Here is a 23,070-nt window from a genome sequence, read left to right as displayed (position 1 = left end):
AAAAAACTTTTAACTACTTCTAGACAATTGCAAAAAGGTGCTGTCATAAAAAAAGAACAGATCACATTTTACTTTCTTTAGATATATGTGTTACACTTCAGAGGAAACTCAAATCTACTTCACATAAAATTATATGGATGGTTTATCATACTACAATACACAAAATCTGTCTGTGTGTGTCTTTGGTCACCATCAGGTAGCCACACGATTCTATCTAGTCAGAAACTGAGCAACCAAACTTGGTACACGGGTACATCTTAAGCCCCTAAAGGTTGTTATCTATATCCTCTATTATGATGTAATCATGTTGCCTAGCAACCATCTACCTACAGGCTAAAATGACCTGTTTTTAACATTTATACAACTACAACAGTTTATTGTATCATTTTTCTTTCGCCGCAATAAGATCTCATTTTAATCCACAAAACTTCATTTATGCATTAAAATGATGCCATCGGGTTTCCTGGGAACCACCTAGCAACGGGCTAAAAATAACACCATTTTTTTATACGACTGCAACACGTTATAAAAGCGTAGCATAATTTTTATTTCATTGCCAACAGAATAAACATAGCAAACAATACTGAAGCACAGGTATGTACTAGTAAACCATAATAGATTACTAAAGACTGAAGAAAACCCAGATTTTTGGTTTGACAGTTTTATAGAAAGTGTCCGCCTGGAGTTCCTTACATTTCATTTGTCTGCATCTTAAGCAGTTACACCAAGTAGAAGAAACTTCTCCTCTCTCAGCTTTCTTATTTAAACGAACAATTCTGAGTAATTTAATACTTTTTAAAAAATACTTTTAAGTAGTTTTTGATGATTATACTACTTTTTTATTTAACTAGGCCACAGGACTTCCACTTATAATGTCTCTTGTTTACCGTGTGATATTGATACTTTTTAAAATTAAGGTATATCAGTACTTCTTCCAACCATGAATATGTGTTAGAAGAACACTTCTTCACTGAAGGGCATACTGTGTTGTATATGTTGTATGGTGTATATGCTGTATCTAATTTCAGGGTGTGAGGTTTCACACCCTGAAATTAGATACATCCAAAGGGATGAATCCTAAAACGTGGAGATTAGGATCATACTGTTACCTTCAGTGGTCTCAGACTAGCCCAGAGAGATGAAAATTTAATTTAGCACCTTAATTACGGATGTTATCTGCTACTTAAGCACAAATTTAAGCATGATCACTTTCAGTGTAGTTTTATGATGAAAAGCCAGTCAATTCCATTTGCAGTTCAGATAAGAGGGAATTACTAGTCTAACCATTGCAGTAGTGGAGCCCACACAATCAAACAGTGAGTCGAAGCTACTGAGCACAACTGATCCCAAGAATTTCACAGTACATAAGTTTCAATCTTAGCCTTGATGGAAGGCTACCAGACTGCAAAGTGAGATGATGGCACACAGGCCATTACCGCATGTTATCCAGCCTTCCCTTGAGGGGATCAAATATTAACTGAACAAATGTCTTATCGTATACACTGTTTTTCCTTTCACTACTCCGCTGTTGATTGGTGACACAGTGACACTGCTCATTCACATTAGCTGGTTGGTTAATCTGAATTCTAATTGGGCCCATTTCAGCAGTGGCCGCGAAGGTCTGAGCCAGGCCGGCGTTATCTGACAGCGGGGTCATCTAAGGGGACAGTAGGAGGAACAGGAACTATTAGATAGAAGTCTTGCCTCCTCCTGCTCCCCAGGGCCCACTGTCGCCAAGGCCCTGTTTGATGTGATCCATTTGCGTGGTTTGGCGCTTATCGTGTCAGCATCGGGGACACCACGGCCCCCACCCACACTACACACAGATGAGTCTGATAAGTGAGCCTACGAGTATACACCTCACCCCCTCAGACCACATCCATATCTCCTATGAAACCACACAGGAACAGAAAACTCCCAAAGCCACATCCCGCTGCACATAAAAGTGGATAAAAGGATGAAAGGTTTTGTATACAAACTGTTTAAATAAAGAATTACCACTAATAGCTCTTTAGCGAGAAAAGAAAGCTACCGCACGCATGCGATTCAGTCATTCAGGCAAACTGGGCGCACTGCTGTGTCCAAAGACCATTCAGATCTCTGCTGACCCTAATTGCTTTATTTTCTCAATGATTCTATCAGCTCTTTGATGTCCAAATAAATGTAGAAAATTGGAGTTAATTGCTATATTTGTGTTCGGCAATGATAGCGACTGTTGTTCACCAGCTGAAAATAAACACTTCCCTTTAATTAAACATCCCTCCGGACAGACGGAAGCATTATACTTTTTACAACTCCCTTTTTCATCCTCCCTTTATTTACTGACAGTGTGCAATATTTGCCACTGGGAAAGAAGTGCAAACAAAACAGGAAATGAGGGGTGAGCATGGTAAAGAAAAATTCTCAAAAGAAGCCCTCTGTCATCGTTGGAATTTTTAATTATTTTTTTTTTTGTAACTCCACACTTTTCTGTGACTGAGCAGCACAATAAGCTGCAAGGGTCAGTGGTACTGAAACAAAACAGGGCCGTTCCACTTGGGCTCTGGAACAATACAAGTGACCCAATCCATTCTACTCTGTGTTTGGGCTTTATTTTAGCATTAAATGCCCAGATGCTGTGGCTTTTCTTTGGGGGAAATGACTGTGGACACCTCCTTCACATTTTCCCTTTCTGGGGCATTTTCACTTCATAAAGCTGCAGTCAATGTGTTTTGTGTGTGGTGAGGAAGGTCTGACACATACTGTGGTGGTCTCAGACGCTGTCTACATTGGTGGCTCAAGTAGTCCTAGGATTAGGCCTTTGTGTTCTGTGAAAAGGTAAAAGAAGTCACTTATTTGGGCTCAGTCAAGCTGCTGATTTCCAACCCCATTTTGGAAATAAGAGAAAGGCTTTGAAATGTGGTCTCCCTCACTCTCTACTATAAATCACTAGTGTCCAGCAAATTCATTCAACCTTTTTTTTTTTTTGCCTCTTGAAAACAACACACACACACACACACACACACACACACACACACACACACACACACACACACACACAAAACAACAATTCAAAAATACAAAAGTCACAGCCTAGAATTCATTGTCTTCGTCATTCTGACGTGAGGTGAGATTCAAGATTAGATTAGGACTTTGTTATGTCAGTTCCCAGGCTCAAAGGACCCTGGGTCTGGCCTGTATTCTGAGTCAGAGCGGCTGAGGTGCTGGACCACAGCATCATGGGAGACCACACATACTCACACGGGGAAGCTTTTGCTGGCCAATGCTCGCCATCAAATGACCGTGTGTGGTATTGCTGAGTGGCCAGTTAAGTTCGCCCATAAGCATATACAAATACACATTCAGGGTCACACGGTGATGTTTATTTTTCAGCAAAACAAGCAGGTCAGTGATCTTAAGGCTTCTCACCTTTCTGTGTCACTTGTATTTTCCACCTTGTGCAGAAACACAATGGCACTGTCATAAAACAATGCTTAAAGAGGACTAATGGCACAGCCGATATGTTTCCACACTGGACCATCTTCTGTGTTTCTCAGGCTAACCAGTGTAATGCCTGGAGCCAGTGCATTCTTCAGTCACCAGCGCGGTAAAGAAGCAGAGAAAGCTGGTGAAATCCCATCCTGCAGCGCCCACGGTTACGTCAGCAGTTCTCATATCCCACAAAGCCACTGAAGAGGCCTGATACACAATGTGCCACAATATAGAGACTCACACAATGATCCACCCGCCAGTGTTTTTTAGACAATAGCCATCTTTGCTCTGTGCTTGTGTGCGTCTTCAGCCCTTCAGTGCTGGGTTTGTCTCTGTTTCTTTTTTTCTCTTTCTCACACACACAAAGGGGTTTATTGCTGTAATTTATTTTTGTCTTTATAAGAAATAAGCACTGGTAAGAGCTGGCTGGGTCACATCTCCGTGAATATAAAAGTCAGCTAGTGTCTTAATAAAAACATCCGGACAAGCAGAAGTTTGACTGGATAAGCAGGGCCATAAATGCAGTGCGGGTCCCAACAGTTGGTGGTGTGACTTGGTCAAGAGCCTTCACACAAAAAATCCACTGAAAGACCCCTGTACTCACCCCTTATTGTCTTGGCCTCCTCCTCTGCCCTCTCTGTGAAAATAGAGGCAACCCAGGATTTAAAGGTCAAGTCCACACAAAAGCTGACAGTTCCCAAAGCCTGAGGTGTTTTTAATTGACATTTCTGTCTTTGTCCCCTGACCATAAAGATGGGAGAGAAAGAGCCTTTTTCCCCAATATACTAAATTACTACTAAATGAGACCTGTGAAAAATAGGGCTCTGGGGTATAACCAGGTTTCCCCAGCTTGAGGGAATCCCCTTGTTAGGCGGGTTTGGGGGCAGTGCTGAAGGGCTGTGAAGTGCTTACTCCACCATAAAAGGGTGGTGGGGTGGGGGTGGCTCAGGCACAAATCCCCACACAGAAGCGGCCTCTCTCCATAGAAAGAGATAAACCAGTTAGGGTATTGTTTATGAAGTTTCACTTTATTCCCTCCTGACAACCATTTAAACAATAACTATAGGGAAACGTCCCTCCACGAATGAGCAACAATAGTCGAGATCAGCAGCTTTTCTCAACAGCTAATACTTTGATAAAAAGAGTGAAAATCTTCCTTCCTGAAAGCATTAAAGACTGCTCCATGAAAGACACCTGCAAACAAGAGCAGAAAGCAGCACAAACAAAAGTACTTTGTGCAAAGGATGCTACCTTTGTCCACTCTCACAATCACCTCCCACTTTCAGCTCCAGCGAAAGACTAATGTGCACATATCCAGACTGATTTTGACACTGCCTGCTATTTCCCCTCTAAATTTTATTTTTACATCAAGGCACAGTCAGAATAGATTTGTTATAACACTAGTGATGAGTAACATGGGAGAAATTCAAGTAAGTACATAACAGAAACACATCTCTGTTTAATGTCAAGACTTTAGTCCACTGTCACTGTTTTTGGTTGGACCTACTGGCCCTCTACAAAAGTTATTTTACTTTAACCATTATTCACCTTATTATCAAAATGAGGGGAACTATAGCAGACAAAAAGCTTTTGTGTGCATATTCTTTTGTGCTTTCAGCATTTAAGATGGCTTTTGTCTACTGTGAGATGGGTATCTGCCACAAACATCATTCAGGCATTGTGGAGGGGGGATTCATTTTCAGCACGCCTTTGTTCTATTCTTTGGCCCGAACCAAGGAGCCACGCCTGCTCCTCTACCTCGAATTGTTCAGCGAACATTCCCTTCTTTGTGGTGCTAGGTGCATGAGCTGGCTCATCTGCTCAGGGTTTCGTGGGAGATGGCTGTCACGGTGGCAGGGTGGCATTTGGTAACCTAACCTGGTCTTGCATCGGGGTGGCCCTTGGCTACCGGGTCAATAAGACCTGTTAAGCATTAGGTGAACTGGGCTGACAGGGGAAAGTCTTGCTGTGGTATCTGTTCTGACCGACCTGTCCCCTTCCCCCCTTCCAGGTCCACTCCTGTAAACACTTCATGTCAGACTTTTTCTCTTTGCCACTCAACACAATATCCTCTTCTCACCCTCTCCTGACATTTCCACTATTTCCCCTCCACATCTGGCCCATCATCTTGTGGCTTTATTTCTTCTTTGGTGCCTTTCTCTCTTCCAATCACTTCCTTAGTCTCCTTACACATTCTCTGAAGATGCCACTTCTGTTGTGCCACGCTGAGGGAGCCACGCCCTCAGCCTATGTGCACACTTTTATTAAATCTCTGCAGGCGCTGGGCTGCGCTGGCAGGTAATCCTACAGTAATTGTTTCCAGATTAGGGGACCCGGACCACAAAGCAGGTTTAGCCAGGCATGAAATGGCCTCCCCATGCTGCTGCGCCAGCAACCAAACCTGTCGAGGTGAGACTCACCTGGATAAAGTCCACAAACGTCCATGGAAGCAGAGAGTCCAGGTAACCAATGTCCTTCGAAAACCTGTTGAGGATTCTTCCTGAGAAAAAGCACAGCACAAAAGAACAGATTAGAAAAATATCGCTGTAATAGGAACACAGAATGTTTTTATATTGGCAATATTGTTGTGCCATTTGTACAATAATAATAGTGCACTCAAGTGAGCTGAAAAAAATAAGTGGTTACAGGGATATTCACTAGTTAACTAGATATTAATTAGTTAAGTTGGTTACTAGTTAACATAATAACGTGACATTTGGAGCAACAAATCTAAGTCAAATACAGATATGCTTTATCTATTAACTACTCAGTATTCATAAAACCAATATTTTGTTAGTTTCAATTCGGTCCCTGTCTTTAGACTATTAAGCAACTGTTATCAAAGTCCCCTTAATAGAACAGAGCTTACAGACTGTGTGATATCAGATGGAAAACACAGGCCTATCTCGATTAAACAATGAATCATTATTTATCTAGTGATTCATGAAGACTGTCCTACTCTTGGCTGAATACACGAGGGAACCTTTTGTTAGGAAACAAAAGGGTAACAGAAGCTGCGTACCTGCCTTTATGTTCTGACTGGCAGTGTCAGTGACGTTAATTGAGTTGCCTCCAATCTGCTCGGTCGTTCATTATTTTGGCTAGTGCTCTGCAGGTGCTGTGGCAGCCCTTTATTGTTACTCCTTTAGTAACTTTGCTCCACTATTCTGATCCCATAGCACATAAGATTACACTCCAGCTGCTTTCACACACTGTGTACTGCAGGGTCACTGATAGCCAATCCCCAAAGCACACTTCCTTAAAGGCAGGCAAGACAGAAAGGCTTTTACTATCTCTGTCCCTGAAGGAAGCCCCCTGGCTTCTTCACAGACAACAGGTACCAGAGCAGCGCCAGCACTGCCACAGCTCGAACTGTGCTAATGTAAAAAAGACACAAACAATCTGTGAATGTGCCATATGTAGTCTGCAGTGTCTTTAAAATAGTGCCGTGACGTTTCATAATGTCTTTAAGAGAGCAGTTGCCTTCCACTATGACACATGGCTATGCAAACAATAATATCTGTCTGAAGAGAAAGTAAATAAAGCAGTACTCACAAATGTAGGGTGCAACCCCTGATAAAGTTAAGCAAGCCATACGGGCATGCAGATGAGCTTATCTAGGCTCACAGAATAGGCCATGGAACAGGGTGGGACTGGGCAACATAGTGGCAGAATGTGGTGGTATGGCACTCTGGAGGCGTGGTGGAGCCATGGCACCGCTGACCTAAAACTTGCCTCCCAGCCTCTTAGTCAGTCCTACGGAGGTGGGCCCTGTAATCACCTCTCTCCACGGCCGTAAGCAGCTTACAGCTTTATCCAAAATGCCGCTCCTGCCTAAAAACATGCATGCAGACGAGGCCGGGCTCCCCATAACAGCCATTGCATAAACCCAGCCAGAGCATTATTCCCCACAACAACCCAGCAATGCTCCAAATCAGTACTGATTCAAAGTCAAGTGGCGTAAGCATGTTGTACACTTGGAGGCAGACTAATCTTATTCACAGTGTGAGTGCCCCTTTAGCATACAGACATCCCGAGGGGAGGGTTCAAGCAAGGGGGTAGAGCTCTTACTATACCAATGCAGAATATTGCTGCTTTAGTCTGGGAATAGGGGGTGTGGGGGGGTACTTGTCAAACTGTGTTTGTGAAAGCTCCAATAATATTTTATGTAATTTTACTGTCTAAGCCATAGATGACCTAAATTCATGCATAGCTGACAAACAATGCCAATAAGAAAAGGATAGGTTTCTCTGGGTTACATCATACAATGGTTAGAGGGTGTTAGAGCAGAGAACATCAGTCAGCTATCAGCTGTTTGACAAGCAGCTCAGTTAACAGAGAGTTTCAGAGGGGATGAAGTAAAGAGCCTTCTCCATCCTGCACAGACTATAGAGGGGATACATTACAGTGATGCAGTTACACAAAGACATTCACTGCATGGAAATGCCTATGAGGTAAGATCGGTGTGGGACAATGGCTTCAATCACTCTGGGTGGTTGTCAACAATATCACCTATTGTGTACAGAGGGGTATAGATGTTTCAGGATATCAGCAGCATTAGTATCAAACAATTTCTCATGCTTTAAGACTCCAGGGGTGATTTGCACCACTTTTCAGGCTCAGGAAATATCAAGCCCTCCCAACTAAGGTGCCCTCTTAGGTGGAGATATTAGGTGAGAAGGGCTCCCAATCACACTTAAAGAAGTGGAACAGTGGGGTCCGGCTAGAGCAGGGCGTGTGGCAAATCGCTGTTCCCTGTAAACATCAAGATAAGGAGACGACTCAGAGCCGCTCCATGTGTGGGCCCCAGTGCAGTTGGAGGGGCCCTTCAGTGAGACAAGTGTGATAATGAAGAAATACTGGGGAGGGGGCTGCCAAGGCTGGAGGTGGCACAGCTCACCTGCACTTCCATGAAGGGCCCAGAGGCCTGGGGCAGCCTCCCACCGCCGGCGCCTTGCTGCCAATACTAATACATTCTAAATCCATTCTCTTCGCTCACACCGCCAGGCTCCTGCAATCTCCTCTCCTTCCCTTTCATGCAATTAAATAGTGGAAGTGCCGAGCAAGGGGGAGCCCTATCAGCCATGCTGCACACACACACACGGCTCCATCTCCACATTCAATTTACACACTTCGATATCATCATCCTCTCTGCAGTACTTCCTTCACTTCGCTCTTAACACTCTTGCATCCCAGACCTGAAATACAGACATTAAAAACATTTCCTCTGTAGACACAATTAGAATCTCACATCAGTGACTACAGAAGATCTAATGTTCACCGCGTCAACAGCAACACCCAGCTCTGAGATGGCCCACTATGCTGATGTGAAACACGGCTATGGGTGCGTGTGTGTGTGTGTGTGTGTGTGTTGACTGAAACTCCATTCCTTGACTGTGCTGATGAGCTGAAGCCCTGGCCTGCAGTCTCTGAGGGGATTAGCCCACTCAATGACACTAAATTACAGGGATCAACATCAGCTCAACACATCCACCGCTGTCTGTGCTGCTCTAAATGGATCACATTTGGATGAACAGCTGTAATAAGACTGTACACATTACTCAAATGGAGCAACATGAATATTTCAAATTATTTAAATTAATATAAGCGAGGAAACAGCTTCTCGTGCTTTTCATCAGCTTCATCTGGCTGTCTTGAAAAAAGTATCAAAAAAAGTATTGTTGCAGCATGTAAAGGTTTTAATCACCAAAAGCACCAACTTGGAAATCAACTATGTCTGAGCAGTACAAAAGATAACACAGACACAGATTTAAATGGCGCAGTGGTATTCAGTGGCAGATACAGAAGAGCTACAATACCTCTCCATCAATCATAATTCACCACAGCTGAAGTCCTTTGTTATAAACCACATTCACAGAATAACAAATAAGACCTTTGTGCAGCGACGCTTGAAATGGTAACCTTTAACTCTGAGGACGGCTATCAAACACCGGGCCCGTTCAACAGCAGGAGCAGCGCACCTATCGCTTACACGTGTAAACAGCTGTCAAATCCTTAGCAGCACATGTGCACACAGTCACAAATCATTCACACTTACGGCAAGACAGTAGTGAATGTGAAAGCTATGATGAAAGTGGCAGTTTTTTTTGTTTTGTTTTTTCTCTACAAAGGAGAAAAATGTTTAGAGAGAAAGAAAACATTAGGACAGAAAGGAGAGGAACCGGCAGAGCTGAAACAGCTGCCTTTGTCGTGATGCTTTCTGGAAGATTTTACTCCAGGTGATAAATTAATTAAAAATACATAACAAAATTAGGATAAATAAAAATACTGATATACATATATAATTTACTGCTGACTGCACAGATGAAGAAAAAAAAAAACTGACTCTGGGACAGTTGTGTGTAAATCCAGTCAAACATAGTGTTTGCCAGTCTGGCAACCAAGCTGTAATGACTGGACTGGTCACACAATGGTTACTGATAGCAGCACAACAGCGATCAGATAGCAGTGTCTGTTAAGCCTCTCCTTTGCTGCGCTATTAAACAGATTATTACATTATTCAAAGTGTTTGTACTCCTCCTGTGCATAGATTACCAAGCAAGGCACACCCAGATAAGCTGCCAGGTAGTCCAATACATAACACAACGGCGGCAGTAAAAACAAAAGTCAAAGATTAAGACATGCGATGTTTGCTCCAAACACAGCTTTGCAAAGAAAAGCTTTGTCGCTACACCCACTTCTAATGCCAGTAGAAACCACAAGCTGCTGAACACCCTCAAATCATATTTAGACTTGTGTTACCAGCTTATTATGACTCATTATACAGATACAAGTTCCCCTTCTTGTTGAGAATTCCCACCCGAGCTGATTGTGTTGTACACGCATGTCACTATGAGGAGATTAGGCTGAGTAATTATCTGCTGACAGGTGAACAATGCTCCAGAAAAATTAAAGTTATCAAAGTGGGCCACTTGACAGTTGACTTTGGATTTGAATGACAGATTGTGGTGACGTTACTTCACCTAATTAAAACAGGTCTTTAATTACTAATACTAATATTATAGGGATAAATGATCAAGAAGAGGGAAAAAAATTGCAGATAATTTAAGCAAATCTTGACGTGTCCATTCACTTGTCCACTCACATTCACTGTCTATTTAAAAAGTTCAATATTAAAAAAAACAAAACAAAAGAAAAAACAGCATCCCTCCCTGAGTAAAGTCAGACACGTTTGGAGTGTTTGCTCACTTTTAAAATCGCGTCCATCTGCCAGCTCCAGTGACCCAGCAGCTCCAGCCTACAAAGCTAATGAAATAATCGAAATTTCTGATACAGCGCACAAGGCAAATATGTCTCTATTTACACATCTTTATAGTCCAAACACGACACCGTCCAAGATCTACTGCAAACAGCATTTATTCAGTCTGATTGTTTGCTTTTTTTGTACAGGCTCACAATAAAATAGATAGTACTCTCTTTGCTGGTTCTAAGTACGTTACGGCTAAAAATGAAGTCATATCAACACGTTTTTGACAGATTTGGCATCTTTATAGCGAAGGCTTTACCTCCCAGCTGTGACTTCGATGATGATTTTATTTTTAACTAAATTTAAGTTCTTTATTATTATTATTATTATCATTATACATTTTAGATTCTATAATAAATATATTTTTTATATTATTTATTCACATTAAATAAAACATTTCACCATGATTATTATTTTAAATCCTAACATACAGTAAGAAAAACCTCTTCATTTTTAAAGATAAAAAATATATTTTTGAATGTATAAATTATTACATCATAAGAAACCTGATAGCCATGACAAATTATGGAGGTTAAAGAAAAGTATTTGAATGTTTTTAAGTGGATCAAAACATGACAGAGTAAGTAACAGTCTGCTCTCTAGTGGCCAGATGTTACAGCAATAACTGGATCCATGTGCTTCTGGAAGTAAACATGTCATATTACTGACCATGCTATAAGAAAAGGATCTGTCATTGAAATGAGGTCTTGAAAGGCTGGTGAGCCACTTACCAATAGGGTTGATATCAAAAAAGTGTATCGAGGTCCGGAGGATGGCATCAAACATGCTGTTGTGGAGGGTTTGGGCCGAGCTCACCAGGACATTGAAGAAAATCAAACTGCGTATGAAGCCAAACACAACTGAAGTGGCTGTTAAACCTGACAAAAGCACAAAAAATAACATCAGCATGCTATAGTCTTATCCTTCTGCCTGTTCTGTAATTAGTTGTGCATTTCAGATTACACTGCTGAGCATATTGTACACACAAAAAACACATATTCATTTATTTCTTCATTTGTGTTTTTTTTTTCTTTTACTTGAATGCCGATTTACCACTGTGAGCACAAAGCCTGAGCGAGTGAAGAAGCCGAGAGTCACGAGGAGGCAATCAAAGCAATCCAACAGCAGAGAACAAGAAAGGCACTGCTATCTCGCTGTACAGCTGAGGCCCATGTACACATACACTGGGCCTTGAAGGCCTTGGGCCACAGCCAAAGAACTGTGGGTCTGTTCATTGAATGGCTGCGGTATTCAGAGACTCAGCAGTACACAAAAAGCAATGTGCGCTCAGTGAGCTTCACCTGCGTAAACACCTAGGTACAGGTCAAGGTCCAGCTGCTGAGGGAAGCTGCCATTGAGGTGCTCGGTCACACTGATGTGCTTCTGTTCAGAGGCCCTGCAAGTCAGTCACAAAAGAAACAAAAATCCACAAGGACAAATAAACACAACAAAGAAAGAAAGCTGCAACGTGAAGGCACTACACAACACACATTTCCCCCCCCATCCTGAAGCACAAGGTCAGTTTCAACAAGTGACAGATAATGTCAAGAAAAACAGTTTTGTTCAGTTATCTTATCTTCTATTAAACCATTTTCAGTCTAAGTAAATGCATCTGTTTGGCTTACAAAACCTATTATTCATATCTTTTTTTTTTTTTTTTGCAAAACCTTACCAGCATGCAAGCCACCAATCCTGCAGAATGAATGTAACCTACACAATAAAACAAAAAAATACATATTTTTAAGTCAAGCATTAAACAAACAACAAAACTACTAATCTCATATTAAAAATTCTTTATGTACTGTATCTTTCCAATAATGTTAGAAAATAAAAAGCAAACTCACATGTGCTAGGGCATTCAATAAAATGAGGACCAAGAGGACCAGGAAGTTAGCACCTGCCATGAAATATTTCACATACATATGCAGGCCGACGTTTCCTTCAAAGCGGCTTTCCTCTTCTGTTGGTTGCACTACCTAGAAATAGACACTAGTGTCAATTCCAGTCATCTAGCAACACTTCAAAGCAGACTGTAATGAACAGTAGGGGGGAAAAAGTGAGCGTCTTCTGCCCTCTAGTGGCTGAAAGTATGCACAGCAGGCACAAATTATGCATGCTTGCTTAAAACATGATTTTTTTTTTTTTTTCACCAATTATAGTCAGATTTGTATAATCTAATATTATACCTACCACTGCAAGTGGCTCAGTTCCCTCGATCAAAGAGTAACGAGAGGAAGAAAGGGAAGACATAGAAGAGTTGTCAGAGAGTGCATGTGGGAGGCAGCAAACAGTGCCTGGGAGAAGAGTCGTGGTCTGCCTGTCCTCGTCCTGGTCATTATCCTCCTTGAGGAGAGAGGTGAAGTCTAGTCCAGAGCCCTGCAGTTCACTGTAGGTCCCTCTGGCCACCATCTGGCCCTGACAGAGAGAAAAAAAAGAAATTCAGTTAACAACAAGGATAACTCATTTACATCACCATAAAAATTCTAGCTAAAGAACCTATACCACAGTCAATATTACAATAACAAAACCTTTGAATGTTTTGCCCATATAAGTGACTTTCAAACTCTTAGAAGAAGACAAATCCTTAGGCACTTTAATCAAATGTTTCCTCTTAGTCAGAAAATGTATTCTGCCACACTGTAAAAGGACAATATTGCATATATATCGCATACATATAATAATGAAGATGATGAATATTGCACTTGGTGAATGAATATTGCACTAGTGAATGAATACTGGATATTACACAATATAGGAATGTTAGATATTGTTCAGTATGAATGATATAATATTGCACAGAGATGTGGGTGTTGCACAGTTACAGTGGGTGAGTGTGTGAGTTCAGGGTGGTGATTGCTCTGGCGAAGAAACTGTTCTTGAGTCTGTTTGTTCTGGCTTTGATGCACCTGTAGCGCCTGCCAGAGGGCAGCAGGTCAAAGAGGTCAAAGCCAGGGTGTGAGCTGTCCTTGATGATGTTCCTGGCTCTGCTGATGCAGCGGGAGGTGTAGATGTCCATCAGGGAGGGGAGAGGGCAGCCAACGATTCTTTGTGCTGTCTTGACTACCCTCTGAAGCCTGACCCTGTCTGCCTCAGTGCAGCTGCCGTACCATACTGTGATACAGTACGTCAGCAGGCTCTCAATGGATGAGCGGTAGAAGGTCAGCAGCAGGTTTGAGTCCAAGTTGTTCTTCCTGAGGACCCTCAGGAAGTGAAGTCGCTGCTGAGCCTTCTTGATAACAGCTGTGATGTTATCTGACCAAGAGAGATCAGCAGAGATGAGGACACCAAGAAACCTGAAGGTGTGGACCCTCTCCACACGCTCGCCATTGATGTAGAGGGGAGCTGGGTCAGTCCTGTGCTTCCTGAAGTCGATGATGATCTCTTTGGTTTTCATGGTGTTCAGTACCAGGTTGTTCTCTGAACACCAGGCTGTCAACTTCAAGACCTCCTCTCTGTAAGCTGCCTCTCTCCCTTCGAGATGAGTCCGACCACTGTGGTGTCGTCAGCAAATTTGACGATGAGGTTGTTATTGTGGGCCGGACTGCAGTCATGGGTGTAGAGGCAGTACAGGAGGGGGCTCAGCACACAGCCCTGTGGGGAGCCAGTGCTCAGTGTGCGGGTGGAGGAGAGATGGGGGTCAAGTCTCACAGTCTGGGGCCGGTTGGTTAAGAAGTCCTTGATCCAGGAACATGTGAGAGGGGGGAGGCCCAGGGTGTGCAGTTTGGTGGTGAGAATGTCTGGGATGATTGTGTTGAACGTTGAGCTGTAATCCACAAAGAGCATGCGAGAGCGTAGCTCTGCTGCTGCTCCAAGTGGCTCAACACAGAGTGGAGAGCTACAGCAATGGTGTCCTCTGTGGATCTGTAGTTGAAAAGAGAATCTTGCCTTTTTGGTCATACCTCAGTTTAAAAAGATAGATATGAATGTGAGTACAAATCGTTGTCTGTCTCTCTTTGTTAATTCAAATTGTAGCTCTTTTAATCTGCATGTCGAAGGGCAGTTGCTGCAAATATGTTGACTGCACATCCATGATGCAAATTTCTACTGTATCGCAAAGGTGCTGGTGAGTGTAGAGGCCATTTGAGTACAGTGAATTCATTTTCATGTTCAAAAAACCAGTTTGAGGTAATCTGAGCTTTATGACATGGTGTGTTATCCTGCTGGAAGCAGCCATCAGAAGATGGGTATACTGTGGTCATAAAGAGATGGACATGGTCAGCAACAATACTCAAGCCGTGGTGTTTAAATGACACTCAGTTGGTATTAAGGGGCCCAAAGTGTGCCAAGTAGATATCCTCCACACCAACACATCACCAGCAGCAGCCTAAGCCATAGTTCCAGGGATGGCTCCATGCTTTCATGATGTTTACACCAAATTCTGACCCTACCATCCGCAGGATGGCACTGCATCAGGAATTGAAGCTCATCAGACAAGGCAATGTTTTTCCAATCTGCTCTTATCGCATTTTGGTGAGCCTGTGTGACTTCTAACTTCAGTTTCCTGTTCTTGGCTAACATTGAGTGGCATGCAGTGTGGTCTTCTGCTGCTGTAGCCCATCTGCTTCAAGGTTCTAGATGTGTGTTAAGGGGTGCTTTTCTGTATTCCTTGCTTGTAACGATTGGTTATTTGAGTTGAGCTGAGTTTTGCCTTCCCATCAGCTTAAAGCAGTCTGGCCAATCTCCCCTGACCTCTGGTATTAACAAAGCATTTTCACCCAGAGAACTGAAGTTCACTGGATATTTTCTGGTTTTTGGACCATTCTCAGTAAACCCTACTGGGAACAGTCCAACAGAAGAAGGAAGCTGCTTTGAATGAGGTGTTGCCTTCAAAAATCCCAGTAGATCAGCAGTTTCTGAAATACTCAGACAAGTCTACCTAGCACCAACAACCACACCACGTTCAGAGTCACTGAAATTACCTTTCTTCCTCATTCAGATGCTCAAACTGAACTTCAGCAGGTCATCTTGACCATATCTGCATGACTAAATATAATGACTTGCTGCCACGGGATTGGATGATTAGATCAATGAACAGTTGAACAAGGGTACCTATTAAAGTGGCTGGTGAGTGTATTTTAAATCAGTACTCAAGCTCATACCTCCTTTAAGATAACAATCTGATCGGCAGCCTTCAGATACTGTAGCTGATGAGTAACCAGGATACGAGGCTTCTTCCTCAAAAGTCCACAAATGCACCTGGGGAGAAGAAATAACATGAAAAACTGCTAACATATTTTCACAGACAGTAAGATGCTGCCGACGGACTTACTCTTCAAAGAGGTGCCGGCCCACCTCGGCATCCACAGCGCTGAGTGGGTCATCGAACAAATAGATATCTGCATCCTGGTACACTGCTCTAAAAAGACACACACAGTGACATTATCTCTGTCACTGTTATCAAATAAGAGTGCAAGTTACTGCATTGTTATCCAGCACACCTTGCTAAGCTGACCCTTGCCTTCTGTCCTCCGCTGAGGTTGGCCCCTCTGTCCCCAACGCTTGCCAAGTCACCACCAGGCAGCAGGTCCATGTCCTGATCAGGTTACATAAGTAACTATACCAAATATTCACATTTGTACTGGAGTACTGCAAGCCAAAATAGCTTTACCACTAGATTATATTACTGACAAACATGATTCAAGGTGATTCTCACTCTCTTTAGGGCACAGGCTCTCAGTACTCTGTCATACTTCTTGAGATTCAGCTCCTTGCCAAAAAGGATGTTGCTTCGAATTGTACCGGGTAAAATCCAGGGTTGCTGAGTGGTGTATGTAAGCTCTCCTTTGACTTTGATAACACCACTTTCCTGACTCAGTTCTCCCAGTATGGCACTGAGGAGCGAGGACTGAAATACACAAACAAAAATTAAGATTTAAACTGCATTTTTCACATTTTGTGAAATCCCTTAAAAATCACTTCCTTGCTTAGAGTTGAGAAGTCAGTATGGAACTGCAGCCCAGCGGCCTAGCATAAACATGCCATAATGTTTGGCACAAAGACAGTTTTTGTTACAGCTTTTCACTGTAATTTTAATGCAATTTTATATTTGAGGCCCAAAAAGATGTTAGTACAAGTGAGGGAGGCCATCATTTGGCTGAAAACCCCAAATAAACGTATCAGAGAGACAGCAAAAACTTTAGAAGTCAAATCAACAGTCTGGTGCATTGTTAAAAAGAATGAATGCACTGAGCAGCTCAGCAATCCCCAAAAGGCTGAAAGACCACAGAAGTGGAGTACAATCAAGTGATACCTTCATGAGTGGAAATACAGAGGTGCAAACCACTGATTACACTCAGGACCAGGAAGGTCAGTTTTAATATTCAAATTTCAGTGTGAGAAGTATTTTGAGTTACTTAACCTGTCTCTGGTTCATAGTCATGGGTGTGCTCGACTAAATCTGAGACTTGACAACAGACCTGACCTTTCCAGCTCCAACAGGTCCAATTACTGCCAGGAGCTGCTCTGATCTCACTGTGAAAGACACGTTCTGTAAAGTTGGAACTTCATGAGTCTGTAAGAAAAAGTAGCTAAGTTTGAACACTGGTGTGGAGTAAATATGCAGCAAGTCAGTTAATAATTTGTTCACTTACTATACATAGCTCAAAACCATAAATTGGTCTCACGGGCTTCACAACTGGTATAATACAGTATAGTATAGTACATAATACTAGCTATGCCTCCAGGAGTCAAATGATGGCACGATATATATTTAGGATAAAAGGGAAAGGCATATTTCCCAAGATGTTTCTCACCTTGTCCCAGTAGCATATTAAGTCCTGAATTTTCACCATGCAGTCCTTCTTCTCTGCCACAGGAAGTCCTAGATGCTGAGGAGCAACTTCATCCAGCAGAAGAAATTTCTTACAAGAATAGTAAATTTAATGTTTTAGTTTTTTATACAAAGTAATCAGCACACACTACTGATAATATATAACCTCCATCTGTGATGTATTTACTTTAATCCTTTCTATGCTGATGAGAGACTCAGAGACCTTCTCTATGGCACAGGGAAAAAAGAGCGTGATGGTGAGTCGCACTGCCCCGTAGAGGGAAACTGCCATGAACACTCTGCTAGCAGACAGCTTGTTTCCTGTCAGTACGTAAACACACACAGTGACGAAGATGATGACCTTGCTGGCCGCAAAAAAAGATGCCATGTTCAGGCCACGCAGGTAAGAGCTTTGCATGATCTTGGAGATTTCCGTTCTGTACAAAACAAAATATGTCGTTAATAAATTCTGCTTTGGAAAGGACAGCAGTTAGTTAATTTTATCACACCATACAGCAATGTTTCCACATAACCCACTGCACTTAACATATTAGGAAATTCAGAACCTGTAATGTCACAATATTATCACACTCAAGACTCTATAGGTACACATATAGAGTAATGGCTGAATCTGTGCAATGACAGATCAACTGTACCTTCTAACCTCATCCACCAGTGCACCAAAAGGCTTCTCCCAACCATACATCTTTATAACTCGGATCCCAGTAATGACTTCATTCATTGTTCGAATTCGCTCATCTGTTAACACTGCTGTTTCAGCCCTAAGACACAAATTGAAACAATGGAATCAATGCAAGGCAACACAGAAACCTTCTATAGAGAAAAAAACGGTGAATCTAGAGTATATTTAATGAGTATATTTAATGAATCTGACAAAAGACTTCAAACCTGAGTCTTGAGAACAAACGTCCAAACATGGTCTGTACAGGCATCATAAAAAAGAAGACAGCCATTCCTGCAAGACACGATGGGCCGATCGCATACAACAACAATATTATCACAGATGCTGCTTGTAGAGGACCGATCCACAAAAAGTGCAAGTATAATGTGACCTGTAAGAAGCAGAAACAGAAATACTGTAAAGGTAAGGTGAATAAGGTCATCTATAATACATGCAAATCAAAGAAAAACTTTAAAGATACTAAATCCCTGCAGTAAAGCCTACAAAGGCTACAACTTTGTGCTTCTCTTTTTATGTCAACCCTAAATGAGCAAAATAATAGGAACACCTGATAGTATATTGTGGCATAGTTCAACAGCACGACACACTGCAGCCTTCAAAATGATCATAACAAATAATCATGTCATGCCTATATGAAACAGTTCAAAGAAAAAAAAAATTAAACATTATAACTTTCAGGAAGGTAAGAGTTTAACTGGAAACTGACTGTAGATACTTTCATTCACCTCATCAAATTTGTTGACATCATTGGATAAGAGGTTCACAATCTGTCCCGTAGTTGTTTTGGCCAGTGCTGAGCTGTTAAGACAAAGAGCCTGTGGACAAGAAAGGTATGAAATCAATTTAACACGGCAGAATTCAAAGGATAACATTTATTCACAGACATATGATGACTCACCTTCCGATAGATCATGTGGCACATCGCCACACGCATCTTCATCCCAGCTCGTTGGACATGGTAGAAATACAGATGATGAAGGACAGCCAGGCTGATGGTGGACAGTGAGATGCCTGCAGCATAAATGTAAGCCTCACAGACTGCAGCTGAGTTAGCTGGGTCATAGCTCTCAAAGTACTCAATCAGCTTCCCAAGAAGGATTGGCTGAATGACTTTGATAACTTCCTGATAGTAAAGGGAACATAAAACAGATATGTAGGTGTAATTTACACATTAAAGCTAGACTTCTTGCTGTAGATGTGTGCACTTACTGTACTGTACCTCTATAAAGATGTATGATCCAATGAGCAAGTATGATTTCCAGTAGCACTCAATGAGGGCCTTGGTAAGTTTAGGTGTCCGTAGATCATTTGCTGCCTGTTGAATTTCTTGATTCCAGTACCTTTGAAATGTGTAAAATAATTAAAAAGAAAAGCAATTAAAACTCCTGATCAGGAAGCTTTTTGTAGCCAGTAATACAGCAATTCACTGTTGGTGAGTCCCATGAATAAAATCTTGTGAAGGAATCTTTTTAAAAATCACAATCCAATTTGGTGACAGTGGGAAGGAAAAACTGACAGAACCAGGCTCAGGGAGGGGCAGTCATCTACCATGACCGGGGCTGAGGGGAGAGACAGGACAAAAGACGTGCTGTGGAAGAGAGCTAGAGACTAATGCATTTAATCATTTAACTAATGATTAAATGCAGAGTGGAGTATAAACAGAGTAAAAAGAGGTGAATAAGAAGAAACACTCAGTGCATCATGGGAAAGGCCTATTGCAGCATAACTAAGGGATGGTTCAGGGTCACCTGATCCAGCCCTAACTATAAGCTTTATCATAAAGGAAAGTTTTAAGCCTAATCTTAAAAATACAGAGAGTGTCTGTCTCCCAAATCCAAATTGGGAGCTGGTTCCACAGAAGAGGGGCCTGAAAGCTGAAGGCTCTTCCTCCCATTCTACTCTTAATTATCATAGGAACCACAAGTAAGCATGCAAAGTCTGAGAGCAAAGTGCTCTATTGGGGTGATACGGTACTATAAGGTCTATAAGATCAGATGGGGCCTGATTATTCAAGACCTTGTATGTGAGGAAAAGAATTTTAAATTCTATTCTATATTTAACAGGGAGCCAATGAAGGGAAGCCAATATGGGAGAAATATGCTCTCTCTTTCTAGTCCCTGTCAGTACTCTAGCTGCAGCATTTTGGATCAGCTGAAGGCTTTTCAGGGAGCTTTTAGGACAGCCTGATAATAATGAATTGCAATAATCCAGCCTAGAAGTAATAAATGCATGGATGATGATGATGATGATGATGTGATCCTGTTGGCTTCATCAGGTGGTGGCCTCCAGCTCACAGTGGAATGATTCACAGCCGAGTGCGTCAGTATCTCGGGGTCTTGTTCATGAGTGATGGGAGAAGGGAGTGGGAGCTTGACAGATGGATTGGGGCTGCATATGCAGTGATGCGGATGCTGCACCGGCCTGTCATGGTAAAGAGGGAGCTAAGCGTGAAGGTGAAGCTGTTGAATTTCCAGTAAATCCACATCCCTACCCTCACCTATGGTCACGAGCTTTGGGTAGTGACCGAAAGAATGAGACTGTGAATACAAGCAGCAGAAATGAGCTTCCTCCAAAGGGTGGCTGGCCTCTCCCTTAGATATAGGGTCAGGAGTACAGCCATTTGGGAGGGGCTTAAAGTAGAGACGCTGCTCCTCCACATTGAAAGGAGCCAGTTGAGGTGGTTCAGGCGTCTGACTAGGATGCCTCCTGGGTGCCTCTTGGGAGAGGTGTTCTGGGCATGTCCCACCAGGAGGAGGCCCTGGGGCAGACCCAGGACACACTGGAGAGATTATATCTCTCAGCTGGCCTGGGAAGGGGGAGGTCTGGGCTTCTCTGCTTAGGCTGCTGCCCCAGCGACCCAGCCTCAGATAAGCAGAAGAAAACGGATGGATGGATGGATGGATGGATGGATGGATGGATGGATGGATGGATGGATGGATGGATGGATGGATGGATGGATGGATAGAAAGGTCATGAATCCAGCTGTGGGTTAATCCACCATCATCATGTCTTGTTAAATTATTCTTATCATCTCCAAACAACCCCCACAGACTTCAATAATTCACTGTTTCACAGCCATTGTGAATGTAGCCTTGGTGACCTGCCAACAAGGTCCTTATGACCTCCTTACCTTGTCTGGCCCATTTCCCTACTGATGTTTAGTTTCTTTTCAAATTTTATCAAAGAGAGAAACGCAAACCCCCTTCTGACCAGTCTTGCTGGCTCTTTCTAGTAAAGTGGTTTTGTATTTTCAAAACTGTGTCTTGCTTTTACTTGCTAAGAATTTGCTTTGGTTGCATGACAAGCACAAATGTCCACTGACATCAGGTGTCTCATATTTAAATCAAAGAGGTCAGTCTTGACAGCCGTGCCACATCAGGGTTTGTAGTCATTGCCAGTTTGAGTGAAAGATAATGTTAAAGTGAAGCTTTGAGTTCAGTACCCAACTTACTACTAGTACCCTAGCCTAGAACATTATATGCAGCAGCCAAAGAGACTTCCCCCTGTGACACTGTTTGGCATTAGGGGTGGCATTGTGCTTGGAGGTGAGCCCACCTATATAGATAGCACAACTTCTCAAACTCCCACATGAGACCAAACTCCTTACCCACTGATCTTTGGTTTGTTTTGCATAAAGGCAAGCTCACTTAGACTGAGTACTTCATAAAGTACTTGACTGTAATGTAAAAGGCAATGTAACACCACAAAAGGTACCATGTACAGTCCTTAGCAAATTTATTAGACCACCTGTCACAAAAACAAGAAAACACAAATATTTTAGAAATATGTCAAAAACTTGTGTAAAACTAAAAATTATATCGTTATTTATTAGGCAAATAAACTGAATTCACATTTTTATACCCAAAGTTCAGCTGGCACACTAGACTTTTCTGAAAAGTCAAAAATTAATCAAGCATAATATTCAGGCACTAAAACTATTTTTTCTGCTCATGAATGTAAGTAAATGTAAGTAGATTTGGCATCTTAATAAAAAAAATGATAATAATGTGGTTTACTATTTTTTCTGATTTTTTGTAAAAATTTGAAAACTCATGGATAACAACAATAATTATATTTTAGCACTGAAAATTTTATTAAATTAAAGAGCTTGTCCATACTGGTGGATTAACTATTATAGAAAAATAAAATTATTTTGGTAATTACCAGAACTGTTAATTTAGGGCAGCTGTGACATAAACCTTACATTGAGTTGTGGTCTAATTTGTTAAGCACTGTATCTTAGTATTATTACAAGTTTCTGAGACCCTAATGATGAAAGGGGTTGAAACATCATTCTTCCAAAATATATGCTGAAGAGAAACTATAGCTACAGGCCTCACTTCATGTTTCAAGGTTTAAAATAAATTTAATTGAGGTGAGATCTGGTGACTGTGCATCATTTTCATACTCATCAAACTGATCACTGACCCCTTGAGCACCATGGATGATCATCCTGGAAAAGACCATCCCCATCAGGATGGTATAAGGTCATCATTTAAACTTTGCACTGATTTACCCTTCCCCCTCCAGGCTGTTTTACCTTATGTATCACACTAATGCTTGAGCACCACGGTCTTCAAGTAACTGCTGTCAACCACAATTTCCAGACCTATTTACTCACATCATTCTCACAGATCTTTAGTTAAACGCTTGGCAGTAGCGCAGTCTTTGTGACTGAAGGTCCTGCCATGCATGCCCCAACAATGCAGCCTTGTTCAGAGTCAGATAGAGCTTTAACACTTGCAAGATTTGTATATATACATACACAGAGACTTGCATCAAGTCAGAGGTCTCTTGATAGTGGTAGCTAGTGAACTAAGTAAGATCAGTGTGGGGTTATACCCTGCCCTCATACAAGTT

The 23,070-nt window shown here is 42.0% G+C and overlaps 1 protein-coding gene across 2 annotated transcripts in view; it reads right to left on the bottom strand.

The window, feature by feature from the left end:
• The window catches only part of LOC115800930 (multidrug resistance-associated protein 4-like), a 39,084-nt gene that overhangs the window by 14,343 nt on the left and 1,671 nt on the right, over window positions 1–23,070 (bottom strand). For both annotated transcript variants that reach the window (XM_030758556.1, XM_030758555.1), the window contains exons 3-20: window positions 19,430–19,550; window positions 19,109–19,333; window positions 18,936–19,025; window positions 18,417–18,580; window positions 18,164–18,289; window positions 17,695–17,944; window positions 17,491–17,598; window positions 17,160–17,249; window positions 16,392–16,583; window positions 16,177–16,271; window positions 16,008–16,094; window positions 15,838–15,934; window positions 12,929–13,153; window positions 12,583–12,714; window positions 12,411–12,448; window positions 12,040–12,134; window positions 11,470–11,616; window positions 5,892–5,971 (exon numbers count right to left, since the gene is read on the bottom strand). In XM_030758556.1, coding sequence (XP_030614416.1) covers window positions 5,892–5,971; window positions 11,470–11,616; window positions 12,040–12,134; window positions 12,411–12,448; window positions 12,583–12,714; window positions 12,929–13,153; window positions 15,838–15,934; window positions 16,008–16,094; window positions 16,177–16,271; window positions 16,392–16,583; window positions 17,160–17,249; window positions 17,491–17,598; window positions 17,695–17,944; window positions 18,164–18,289; window positions 18,417–18,580; window positions 18,936–19,025; window positions 19,109–19,333; window positions 19,430–19,550 — 2,362 coding nt within the window. The remainder of the gene's footprint in view (window positions 1–5,891; window positions 5,972–11,469; window positions 11,617–12,039; window positions 12,135–12,410; window positions 12,449–12,582; window positions 12,715–12,928; window positions 13,154–15,837; window positions 15,935–16,007; window positions 16,095–16,176; window positions 16,272–16,391; window positions 16,584–17,159; window positions 17,250–17,490; window positions 17,599–17,694; window positions 17,945–18,163; window positions 18,290–18,416; window positions 18,581–18,935; window positions 19,026–19,108; window positions 19,334–19,429; window positions 19,551–23,070) is intronic.

The sequence above is a fragment of the Archocentrus centrarchus genome, chromosome 21 (genome assembly GCF_007364275.1).
Source record: "Archocentrus centrarchus isolate MPI-CPG fArcCen1 chromosome 21, fArcCen1, whole genome shotgun sequence".
In the NCBI taxonomy this organism is placed as follows: Eukaryota; Metazoa; Chordata; class Actinopteri; order Cichliformes; family Cichlidae; genus Archocentrus; species Archocentrus centrarchus.
The sequence above is the reverse complement of the archived record's forward strand: the minus strand, read 5'-3'. Positions and strand labels throughout refer to the sequence as shown.